This window comes from Acanthisitta chloris, unplaced genomic scaffold, assembly GCF_000695815.1.
Source record: "Acanthisitta chloris isolate BGI_N310 unplaced genomic scaffold, ASM69581v1 scaffold28382, whole genome shotgun sequence".
NCBI lineage: Eukaryota > Metazoa > Chordata > Aves > Passeriformes > Acanthisittidae > Acanthisitta > Acanthisitta chloris.
Window position 1 is genome coordinate 5,392 of NW_008662597.1, and position 12,275 is coordinate 17,666.

At 48.8% G+C, this 12,275-nt stretch overlaps 1 protein-coding gene across 1 annotated transcript; it reads left to right on the forward strand.

Annotated features, from left to right (window-relative positions):
• Positions 1-1,119: 1,119 nt before the first annotated feature.
• On the forward strand, positions 1,120-12,271 carry GAPVD1 (GTPase activating protein and VPS9 domains 1; the record flags this gene model as incomplete). Its single annotated transcript, XM_009070667.1, has 14 exons — positions 1,120-1,304; positions 1,641-2,484; positions 3,650-3,736; positions 4,857-4,991; positions 5,077-5,266; positions 7,010-7,170; positions 7,731-7,797; positions 8,559-8,684; positions 9,410-9,583; positions 9,874-10,014; positions 10,633-10,767; positions 11,347-11,466; positions 11,916-11,993; positions 12,108-12,271. Coding segments are annotated over exons 1-14 (2,607 nt in total), but the record flags the coding sequence as incomplete, so codon positions are not given.
• Between the last annotated feature and the right edge of the window lie 4 nt (positions 12,272-12,275).

Consider the following 12,275-nt stretch of genomic DNA (forward strand, 5'->3'; position numbering starts at 1 on the left):
TTGGAAGGATTCCTCAGCAGAGCCCCAGACAGCTCTGACCTGTCTGTTACTGACATTTCCCACAGGTGTCTGTACAAGTTGTCTGGATCAAACCTTTTTCTTCTCAAATTAGCTACTGTGGTTGTTAGTTCTGCTGGGGAGGACATAAAGCAGTTAATCCTCAGTTCCATGACCTGCATGGTTTGCTCCTTCCGTGGTCAGCATTGGTGCAGTTGATGGTTTTTCTCCCAGAGAGTTAATTTTGGGATGGATTTGCTCCTTGAAGGTGTCCTGAGTGTCGTGGCACTGCTAACTGAGGCGTTCTCTGATGGTGAAGTTAGAGCTGATGTTATGTTCAGGCAGAGCAGTAGTTTGTGTAGATTTCAGCCCCTGATGTGCTATGAAAGCTTATGGTTGTTTCAGTTCTTCTCTCTTTAAAGCAACATTTTTGGATTGTGGCCCAAGGAAATAGTCTTCTGAATTGAACTATTTGAGGAATTTTTTTCTGAATGAATTCTACTATTGAGCGAAGTTTCCAGACTTATTTCCGGGCTCTGCCTGTCTGGGTATTGATACTCCTTGGGTCTGTTTGGGGTTGTTTGGATTAGTAATATTCTTATGTTTAGCAGAGCAATACTGGGAGTTTGGTGCTTCTGATGCATAGATGAGAGAGGTAAGAGGCCAGAAACAAGGGCAGTCACATCCTTGGGTAGTGCTGGGCTACGTGGATGGGCTGTAGGTTGAGGGAGATAGTGCAGGAACCTTTTTGCCTGTTCCTCAGCCAGTGAGGGAGTGGGAATGGGACTTACCTTCATCTCCCCGAGCCTGTGCCACCCCAAGCATAGCAGGGGCCACATCCCTCCAGGTCCTCACCTGCTGTAGTGGAGGTGTGGTGAGGAGCTGTGCAGTGCTGCTCTGGGTCCTGCTCCCCAGGGTGACCAGAAAGTGCCATTTGTGTCCCCGAGGAGCTGACAGAGCAGGGGCTGACGAGAGTGGCAGTTAATGGGGAGTGGTGTGGGCCCAGGGTGGGTTTGGGGACACACTGCAGCGATGGGCACGGCAGGATTTACTGCCTGGAGGGTTTGTGGCTGCGGAGGGTGACAGACCTGGCCCCTCTCTGCAGCGGGTGCCGAGCCCAAGATGGTGAAGCTGGACATCCACACGCTGGCTCACCACCTGAAGCAGGAGCGGCTGTATGTGAGCGCCGAGAAGCAGCTGATCCAGCGGCTCAACGCGGAGGTGCTGAAGACAGCCGAGAAGCTCTACCGAACCGCCTGGATCGCCAAGCAGCAGCGCATCAACCTGGACAGGCTGATCATCACCAGGTGCCTGGGGCGGGTGGGCTGGGCCAGCAGAGCCCTGAGCTCCTGCGGGTCTCACCCGAGTCTGCAGTGCTGCTGAGAATGGTCAGGTTTGGCAGCAAAGCTCGGCCAGGGAGTCCAGCGCACCTCAAAGTTGTCTCTTCAGGCAACTTTTTTTGATTACCTGTGTTTGTTTTGCTTCTGTTCATGGAACAGACTCCCCTGAATTTGCAAATCATTTGTGCTAACTCTGTGGGAAGGTTTTTCCCCTGGCTGTAGCCTGGTTAATAAGTTGACCATCTCTTAGACAGTTTGTTTACTTAAGAGTTACTCAAACTGTTTCAATGTTTCTCTTCCAAGTGCTGAGGCTTCCCCTGCTGAGTGTTGCCAGCATGCCAAAATCCTGGAGGACACGCAGTTCGTGGACGGGTATAAGCAGTTGGGGTTTCAGGAAACTGCTTATGGAGAGTTCCTGAACAGACTGAGAGAGAACCCCAGGCTCATTGCATCCTGCCTGGTGGCCGGAGAGAAACTCAACCAGGACAACACTCAGAGTGTCATCCACACGGTCTTTACCTCCATCTATGGCAACTGCATCATGCAGGAGGACGAGAGCTACCTCCTGCAGGTTCTGCGCTACCTGATTGAGTTCGAGCTCAAGGAGAGCGACAACCCCAGGAGGCTGCTGAGACGTGGCACCTGTGCCTTCAGCATCTTGTTCAAGCTGTTCTCTGAAGGACTCTTCTCTGCAAAGCTTTTCCTCACTGCAACCTTACATGAGCCCATCATGCAGCTTCTGGTTGAAGATGAAGACCACCTGGAAACGGATCCAAACAAGCTAATCGAGAGATTTTCCCCAGCACAGCAGGAAAAGTTGTTTGGGGAGAAAGGCACAGAAAAGTTCAAGCAGAGAGTGCAAGAGATGGTTGACTCCAACGAGGCCAAGCTGGTGACCTTGGTCAACAAGTTCATTGGCTATCTCAAACAAAACACTTACTGTTTCCCTCACAGCCTGAGGTGGATCGTGTCGCAGATGTACAAAACGCTGTCGTGTGTGGACAGGCTGGAGGTTGGGGAGGTCAGAGCAATGTGCACAGATCTTCTCCTGGCCTGTTTCATCTGCCCTGCCATCGTCAACCCTGAGCAGTACGGGATCATTTCTGATGCTCCTATAAATGAGGTGGCAAGATTTAATCTGATGCAGGTATGAGTGATCTGAAAGTGGTCTCAAAAGCATAAATATGTGGGAAATGTTCCTGGCCCTTTTGTCCCCACCAGAACGGATGTTACTGCAGTACAAGTAGAAGTACTGTCTCCGTTGCTTACAAGATGAATGCAATCAAAATGTCTGTTAATTGTTGCTGAAAAGGCAGCTCTAAAGTTTGTCTGTGACAACTGACGTGACAAGCTGACAGCATTTATCCTGTGTCCCTTAGAAGTGCTGCTAATATCCTCTCTAAAAGCCACTATCAGGTGTGGAAGGTAAAGCACGACAGTGACTGTAAGATGAACCCTGGAGTGTGTGTAAGTGGGTATTATGCTGCTCCTGCTGATGTTAAATATTATGCCAGGTATTGCAAAAACAAATATTTTGCTGCAAGTGCTGCACTGCCTGGTGGACAGCTGTCTGCTGTGCCACTGGCCCTCAGAGCATCCCCAGTGCCTGGACTAGTTTTTGTCTCTGTGCAAATACTTGGGCAGCTCAGTGTTAGTACATAGAGATGTCATGTGAAGGAATTGAGCAACTCTGGTCTGGCTGAGGGTGTTCCCACATGAGGAGCACAACCTGTTCTCCAGTGCTGTCTGTAGTCTGGGCAGAGAGTGATTCTCACAGTAGTCATTCTGGTGAGCTTTACTCACTGTTTTCCTGAGAGCATCAGCAATCCTCTCCCGTGCCGCAGCAGGGCTGGCAGCTGGGATCTTCAGACTGAGAGCTGCTTTGCAGTTGGAGGTTAATAAGAAGTATGAGCCCTGAAATAAGGGTTAGCCCTCTTGCTAGTTTTCCCTTAGTGCAATATATGCAGCCTGTGAAAATCTCTAGGTTTAGGGTGACCAAGATTAAACTCTGAGTTGTGACGTGCTGTAAAAACAAAACATGCTTTGTTCCTGGGAGGGGGAAGTATGGATGCTCACAGCATACTGTGTGTGCAGCTCTGCTTCTCCAATGCAGTGGCTGCTTTTTTCCTGAAGCTTCTTGCATTTTTCCTGCCCTGAAAGCAAGCACAGGACTCTCCATTCAACTGGAAGTATTTCTCGGAGTAGGAAATGAAAAAGGATTTAGACAGGAGGAGGGTTTTGAGTGTTTTTTGTAATAAGGCCCATCATGCTGTTTTGAAAGGCTTATTCCTTGCACTTCTCTTGCATTCCAGGTTGGGAGGCTTCTGCAGCAGCTGGCCATGACAGGCTCCGAAGAGGGAGATCCACACACCAAGAGCAACCTTGCTAAATTTGACAAAGTAAGAATCCAGGCTGAAAAACCCAAGACTTGGTGAATACAGCATCATCCTCCTGCAGTCTCCTCTCTCAGACACTGCAAAGGACTTACTGAGCATTTAACTTCCAAGTTACATGTACTGAAAAGCAGATTAAATCCTGCACAAAGCTAGGGGAAAAAAAAATCTTGAGTGCTAGAATTAAGGGTTGGGGGATTTTTCCTTCTGCTCTGAGCTGACACTTCTTAAAAGCAAATGCTAAACCAGAAATGAAAGCAAATGACATTTTTAACCGAGTACTGGGAGTGTTCCAGGCCAGGCTGGACAGGGCTCTGAGCAGCCTGGCCGGGTGGGAGGTGTCCCTGCCCATGGCAGTGGCTGGGCTGGAAGGGCTCTAGGGTCCTTCCAACCCAAACCATCCTGCCATTCTAGAAAACACTGACTTACTCTCTGTGGTTTTCCAACTGAGCCTAAACAAAGCACTTTGGTCTGGAGACAGCTTTAGTATGGAGTCTGGTTGATCGCCAAGTCATTTGTCAGTGCAAGTAATTTCTGTTCCTTTTTGCATGGTTTTCCTTTTTGGTTCAGCTTTTCCATTGTTGGTGTGAATCACCCCCAGCCGTGGAGCAGTTCCCTCCATCAGAGCAGCAGTGAGGCTGATGACCTTGCTGTGTTGTCAGATTTCAAACACCTGTTGATATCCCTGTGTAGCTTCAAGGTTTTTGCTAGTTCTGATTGTTCCAGTCATCACACAAAGCTGCACATTAGGACACAAGTGACATTCAATCAGATTGGAAAGTGATATAATGTGTTGCTTCCTCATTTCACTTTTGGTCTGTGCTCAACAGATTCTCCAGGAAGAGGCAGTTTAATTGGCATAAAACAGTGTAAATTTTTGTAAGGATTGTGAGAAGACCCTTAAGTGACACTTGTGAATGCAGGGAAGGAACGAGGGAGGTGCTAGAGCTGAGTGCACCCACTCCTTGCTGCTCCTCTGGCTCTGATGATATGTGCTGTTTCGTCCTGAGAGTCTAAAAGCAGGAAGCAAAACTTACATTGTTCTGTAAACTGCCCAACTCCTGTCACAAGTTGCTTTCCAAGCTCTAGGAAATGGTCTCTCACTGCAGCCTCTCTCTCCCTGCAGAGCTGTGTTGCTGCCTTCCTGGACGTGGTCATCGACGGGCGCGCGGTTGAAACTCCTCCGCTGTCGGCGGTGAACCTCCTGGAGGGGCTGAGCAGGACGGTGGTGTACGTGACCTACAGCCAGCTCACTGCCCTGGTAATGCCTCAGAGCTCCAGGAGGAGTGGTGTGACCTGGCCCCTGAGCTGGGCTGATCCCTGCACTGCTCTCTGTAACCGTTTAGGTTGGCTTCATGCGCAACGTCATGTCGAGCGACCAGCTCAAGGAGGATCGGATGGCACTGGAAAACCTGCTGGCAAACCTACCCCAGAACAAGCCAGGGAAAAGCAGCAGCCTTGAAATGACCCCCTATAACACCCCCCAGCTCTCTCCTGCAACCACTCCAGCCAACAAAAAGAACAGGTTGCCCATAGGTAAGGAGGGTGAACAGTTCCTGCCTGATCTCTGACACCTTGGGACCTTCTCTGTGCCATTTTCTGTCCTCTCTTGGGGCTGCTCTTCCCCTACACCTTCAGTTCTTACCTTTTCCTTGTAAATAGTGAAGAATTTCCTTTAGCATAGAAAGCAAAGCAACTTCCTCACTCCCTGATGGAATTATGGTGAGCTTCAGCCCTCCAGACTGAACCTGAAGAGAGCACTGGAGTAGTTGATGGTCATAATGGTAGTGATTGGCAGTGGTAACAAAGGCAAAGTTTGGAGATGGGAAGCAGATCTAGGGGGAAAATTGCTTAGCAAAGTGGTAAGGTGGAAGCAGAGACATTTGATTGTTGGATAGAGTGAGTTTAGCACTTTCGTGTCTCAGAAGAGAACAAATGGCGAGGAGGATGAGCAAGCAGGACCAGGAGTCTGTGCTGAGAAGAGAAACTCTCTCCTGCCCCGTTATTTGCCCACTCTGATTCTGACTGTCAGTGTTCTGGAATGCAATTTTATGTTGGTTGGAGTTTTTCCAAACAAGATTTCTGTGTCTTGAACTTTCCCATACTAACACCACTTGCCCCTCAAACAGGTAGTGTTCCTCTCAGTGTGTATTTGAGTGTGACCACACAAGGTGTTTTTGCTTGAGACTTGGTGTGGGTGTATAAAAGGATGAAACTCTGCAGAGCCTGATAAGCAGCAAAGCCCCCAAAACAGACTGTCCCACGTTGGTTTAGCTCTGAACGGGTCTGCAAAGTAGTGGCACAGCAGCAATTTATCTTGTGGTCTGAAATAGCTTTTGCTCAAAGCTTTTGTTTCTTTTGTTTCGTTTTAATGCTCTCGCCATCCAGGACAGCAATTGGCAGCGATTACTGCCTGGGACACCTCTGCCACCAATCTGTCAGCTCACATAACCCTAGTAACCCCTTTTGGTGGGTACTGCCCTTTCTGTCTTCTCGGGGAAACTTCGGCTCATGGCACACGACCTAAGCATGTTGGGGCTAAGGCTTTGGGCTCCCCTGGCAATCACTTCCCTTTCCAGGCTTCTCTGCTCATCTCTGTGTGAGACTCACTGTGTGCACCTGTGGTTCTCCACCCCCTCCTGTGCCTTTGTGTGGTGGTCGCTGTTTGGCTGGGATTTCTGCACACTTGCCTGTTCTCCTTGATCCAATAAGTAATTGGTGTCATGCTGCCACACCAAGAAATCCTCATTCCCTGGGGGTTTTTTCCTTCCATGGAGCCTAACGTGGAATCTGAGGCCACTTGAGAACACGACTAGAGAGTCGCAAAATAATCAGAATAAACCCCCTGATGTGGGGTGTGTGTCTGGGCTTGAGACATCTCTTAGAATAAGATGTCCTGCTTTTTAGGAGTAAAAACCTTCTAAACAAATAATTTAGTGTTTTAAACCACAGAAGCATAGACCTTTTTTGTTGGTAACTAACTTAATTTGCTCATATAATATATTCCATGTCTTTGTGTGATTGGAATACACTGAATTTGTGCAGACAAACAGGACATGCACCTTGTTTCTCTCAACTTTTGTGCTGAGTGTTTCCTTCCTCACAGGGCACTGCTCAGACTTAAACACCAGTTCCACCTCTCAGAGTTTAATAAGACTGATTTTGTAGGTTTACTTGTGAAACTAAAGCACTGCAGTTCTGTATTTCCATTGTATTGTCTTGTTTTCCTCCTTAAAGGCGGAAAAGATTCCTAATGTTGGTATTTCAACACTTTCTCAGCAACTCGTAGCAGAAGTAGATCAAACATGCTGCTGGATCAGCACGGAGATCACGAGGGATCCTCCCAGGAGACCATCCCAGAAGTTCAGCCTGAAGAAGTGCTGGTGATTTCCTTGGGGACAGGTCCCCAGATCACCCCTGGAATGATGTCTGAAAATGAGGTATGGGAAGCGATGGCACCTGGGGAGATGTGAGCACTGTCTGCTCCAGCCATGGAACAGGGAGGTCGTGGTGCTGCTTTGGGAATGGGAATTACAATGCTTTGTTGCTGAACTGGGGAGTCATAGCTTTCCAATTCCCTCTGTTAGGTGTTTTTTTTCCCCTTGCTTAAGATGCAGAGCTGGGGCACAGATGGCAGCTCGGGGTGGGAGGCACAGGCTGAGCTCCTGTCGGGGCAGAGCTGTGCTCACTCTGCCCTCGGTGCTGCAGCTTGTGCCCGAGGGTGGGCAGTGCTGCTGCTGGAGCCTCTTCCTTCTCTGGGCACAGCTCAGCTCTGCAGGGTGAGCAGGAGCTGCTCCCCTGTTATCAGGCCTTGCCTCGTGTTTCAGGGTGGTTCCTTGCACTCTCCCAGGCTCTGAGCTGGGACGTTGCTGAACAGGACGTTAGGGACTCCACTGTGCCACTAAGTGCAAAGACACATCTGCGGTGTTTTATCTGACATTTCATTGTCTGAGAAGCAGATGATTTCAAGAAAGTTTTGTTTCTTTCCCCCACTCTCCAGGTCTTAAATATGCAGCTGGCAGAAGGTGGGCAAGGAGATGTCCCTGTGGACGAGAACAAGCTCCATGGTAAACCTGATAAAACCTTGCGCTTTTCCCTCTGCAGTGATAATCTGGAAGGAATATCTGAAGGTGAAGGGCTGCTCTGGAAGTTTTGTTGCTCTGTTGTTGTTCTTTTAACCCCTTAACTCTAAAAGGAGCACGTGCTAAATACATGTTGTCTTTGCCATTGTGAGGGCTGTGCTGATTCACCCTGAGAGCTTCTTTTCTCTTAGCTGTTCAGACAAAAAAGCCTGGAGGTAAATTTTGTCCTACAAAGGCATAACTGAGTCTGAGAATTGGGAAGAGAAAAACTGAATGTGCTTAGAAAGAGAAAACAGAGGGATTTTAGTTATTTTTTTAAACTTAAATCAGTACTAGTCAAGATAATCTAACTTAGCTCTAAACTTGGACTTCTCAGGCTGATTTTGTGTCATGTTTTAGTAAACTGTTACATATCTCAGAATAGTTCTGGGCTCTGAACAAGTCCTGTATGTGAACCTCAGACCAAACACAGGTGTCTGTGGGATGGAGGAGGTTTGGATACTCATCCATTACTTTGTACAACTTCCATAACTTAATATTTGCTCTCTGTCTCCTCAAAGTAAGAAAAGAAATTCACTGGACTCAGTGATCTTAGAGGTCTCCTCCAGCCTGGATTTTTCCATGATTCTAAGGAGGCAAAATAATGGCAAAGGCTGTTTCCTGGTGACCTGTGCCCCAGAGTGTTAGTGCTGTGTGTTTAGGAGCTGTTACTCAGACTAGATGTAGAGTCCAATGTGTTTTCCCAGGTCCTTCGAATCGCTCCAACTCAGTGTCGTCCCTGGACCTGGAGGGGGAGTCGGTGTCGGAGCTCGGCGCAGGTCCCTCGGGCAGCAACGGCGTCGAGGCCCTGCAGCTCCTGGAGCACGAGCAAGGCAGGTGCCAGAGCTGTCCCACGGCCTGAGGGGCTGCAGGTGGGAGGGCCAACGTCCTGTGGGAAGGGGCAGCAAAACTGACTCCTTCAGGGGAAAATGGAGTTGTTTTCTTGGTTCAGTCAGTCAGTCTTGCATTTATTTATGGTTTTGGTTTGTTCTGGTGCTTTTTTTCCCCAAGTAATATTTCTTGTAGTCTGTTGTTAGGAAAAGGAAATCACCTGGAATTTTAAGGCTCAAGTCCTTTACAGGAATCTGGTGGTAAAGTTTTGCTTGATACCAAGCTTCTCCCATCAGGAATAGAGTGACCTGGATTGGAGTGGTCCGAAAGCATCTGGATAGCTTCCTGTTTAATGTCCATTTGCCAAACACTGAACAGGCTGTCCAAAGAGGTTGTCTGGAGAAATGACTGGACATGACTGTGAGGAACCTGCTGTCCCTGACCAGGGCAGGGGGTTGGGCTGGAATGACCTCAGGGAGCCTCAGCAGGAGCTGTGTCAGTTCCTTGGTAGCACTGCATTTCATTTGTCCATCAGTGTAGTCACCACGTGTACATCCAGATTTTCCTCCTTCCATCTCACGTGTTCAGGCAGCATCTCTGGAGCCCTGTAATGGTGCTCTGCAGTCCTTGGCTGATTGGGTTTTCCCTATGATGTGCTCCTCCAGGTTTTCAGTCCAGGCAGCTGGAGAATCCTTCCAGACAGCTGAGAACTGTTTGTTTTCCACAGCCACAACTCAGGACAACCTGGACGACAAGCTGCGCAAGTTTGAAATCCGCGACATGATGGGTCTGACAGATGACAGAGATATATCGGAGACTGTGAGCGAGACCTGGAGCACAGATGTGCTGGGGAGTGACTTTGACCCCAACATCGACGAGGATCGTCTGCAGGAGATCGCAGGTAACTCGGTGCTCCAGCTGGTACGTGGGGTGCTTGGCTTGCTCGGAGCGCAGGCAGCAGAGCCCTCCTCCTCCCTTTCTTAGGTGCTCCCAGGGCTTAGAGCGCAGCTCTTCTCCAGCAGGAGTTTGTCTGCATGACCTGGGGCGTATTCAGTCGCTCCTTTCTCTTCAGCATTGCCTTTCCTGATTGCTTTAGCAGGGACACTGGGAGTGTGTCCCACTCGTCTCTCGTGTTAGAGCTGTCTCCAGGCAGCCTAGCTCTAGCTGGACGCTTCGGCTTTACTTTTGCAGGTGCAGCTGCAGAGAACATGCTAGGCAGCTTGCTGTGTTTACCAGGTTCAGGATCCGTGTTGCTTGATCCCTGCACAGGTTCAACCATATCAGAAACCACAAGTGAGGCGTGGAGTGTGGAAGTATTACCGAGTGATTCAGGTCAGAATTGAGCAGTTTTTGCTTATTTCTTTAGCATGGTTCTAAAACTCTTCTAGAGGCACACAATGCAAACCAGCAGCCTCTTGCTCTTTCTTCAAGAAATTGCTGTCCCAGGGTTAAAACAGTGTTTGTGAATCCTTCCAGGATTGAAAGGACAAATTGTTCCTAGGCAGAGAGAAGATGGAAAGCACTGGGAGAGACTTACTGTTGCTTAAGAACTTCTTACGGGCCGAAGGGGAAGAGAAGGGTTTGCAAAGCAAACTTGTGCTTGCTTTCCTTCCCTGTGATGTTGAGTGGGGCTGTCCAGGACCACCATTGACTTTGGTCAGTGAAGATGTGGCTGTATACTGTTGTGTCTGAGAAATGCGACACTTGAAACAGTGCACACTTCTTAGCATGCCCATGCAGACAGAGCACTGCTCTCTGTGCAGACAGTATTGCTCTCTGTGCAGAGTTCTGCCTTCTGCAAAAACATTGTAAGAAAACTGGCTGAAGTGGTGGGGTTAGCTCAGAACTCGAGGCACTAAACCAGCACCCCCTTCCTTCTGCATGTGCATGTCAGGGCAGCATGGCATTGAGTGATGATACTTTCTCCTCTCTGTTGTCTCCCCTTTGTAGAGGCTCCAGACTTGAAACAGGAGGAGAGGCTGCAGGAGCTGGAGAGCTGTTCTGGGCTGGGGAGCACCTCTGACGACACGGATGTGCGGGAGGTCAGCTCTAGGCCCAGCACACCAGGCCTCAGTGTGGTGTCAGGTGTGTTTCCCTGTCTCCCAAAACACACTGTTCTACCACAGCACTATCAGCACTCATTTTGCTGTGTGGGCTTTAGTTACACACCATTTCACTCATGAAATAATTCCCTGCTCTCATCTGGTGTTTTCAAAGCAGTGATTCTCTGTTCACCTTACAGAGGAAATAAAACAGCAGAGCTCTGTGCTGCATCCTCTGTGCTGCAGTAGCAATGGTAGCAGAGTAGTGTTGGAAGTGATGTGGAAGAAACTCCAAACTTTCTTGTGTTTAGTTTTATTATCACAACTTTTTTTCAGAGAAGTAAATCAGCATATTTTTAGTTCTTCATTTTCTGCAAAGTGAAGTGTCTTTCTCTAATGCCTCTTGTTGGAGTATGTTCATGGCTGGGTTAAAACTTGAAGATGCAGAGCAGAAATAAGCTGCTCTTTTAGGAGCACAGAAATGCAGAGTGTTTGTAGGAGCTGCTGTGAGTTAGGGCTTGGTTATTGGAGCATTCACCAAACCTTGAAACAGCCTCGGGATTTTGTTTCCTTGCTCCCTGGAAGAAAGGCTATTACAGATGCTTCTTTTGTTATGTGTAAGGTATTAGTGCAACATCTGAAGATATTCCTAACAAGATTGAGGATCTCAGGTCTGAATGTAGCTCTGACTTTGGGGGAAAAGATTCTGTGACAAGCCCTGACATGGATGAAACAGCTCATGGTAAGTTACTTACCCAGAATCTCTGGCAATCACAAATGACACTTGTAGAATCCTTAAATTCCATAGTTTCTCCCAATTTCTGAGTGCTGGTGACTAAGCTGAACATTCTCCTTGTTCGCCAGCACTGTGTGTGTGTGGGGCTAAGAGACTCCAGTGCTTTGCAGTGCTAGAGACTGAGTGCTAGATCTGAGATCACCTGTCCCCAGTTCAGTTTGGTTATACTGACTGTCCTCTTGCCTTTTGGAGCTGTGCTGCTCCCCAGGATTTCCCCACTGTTTGTCATGCAATTCTTTGGCCATTTCAATGTGCTACAGAGATCTTTCCACACAAATTTCCATTGCAGGGACTCTGCTGTGTAGGTTTTGTGGACTCCTGAGGGCTGTTTTCCCAGTGTCTCTCCTGTTGTGGGCAGTTGTGACAAAGCACTAACTTTGTCCTCTATATTGCAGGAGCCAGTCAGTTGACATCTCCTCCTTCCCAGACAGATTCTTTGCTTGCGTTGTTTGACCCTCTGTCCTCGAACGAGGGTGAGTTGCGAAAACTAAGCTAGTTTTACAAAACAGGCACTTTTGCTCATTCTCTGTTAGCACCAGGTGCTTTGGCAGACTCTCACGTGTGGTTTGTTTTGTGCTGTGCCGCAGGTGCGTCGGCCGTGGTGAGGCCCAAGGTGCACCACGCGCGGCCGTCCCATCCGCCCCCCGACCCTCCCATCCTGGAGGGGGCCGTGGGGGGCAGCGAGGCCAGGCTGCCCTTCGGCTCCCACGCGCTGGTTCCCGCAGACCTGGAGGCCTTCAAGCAGCGCCACTCGT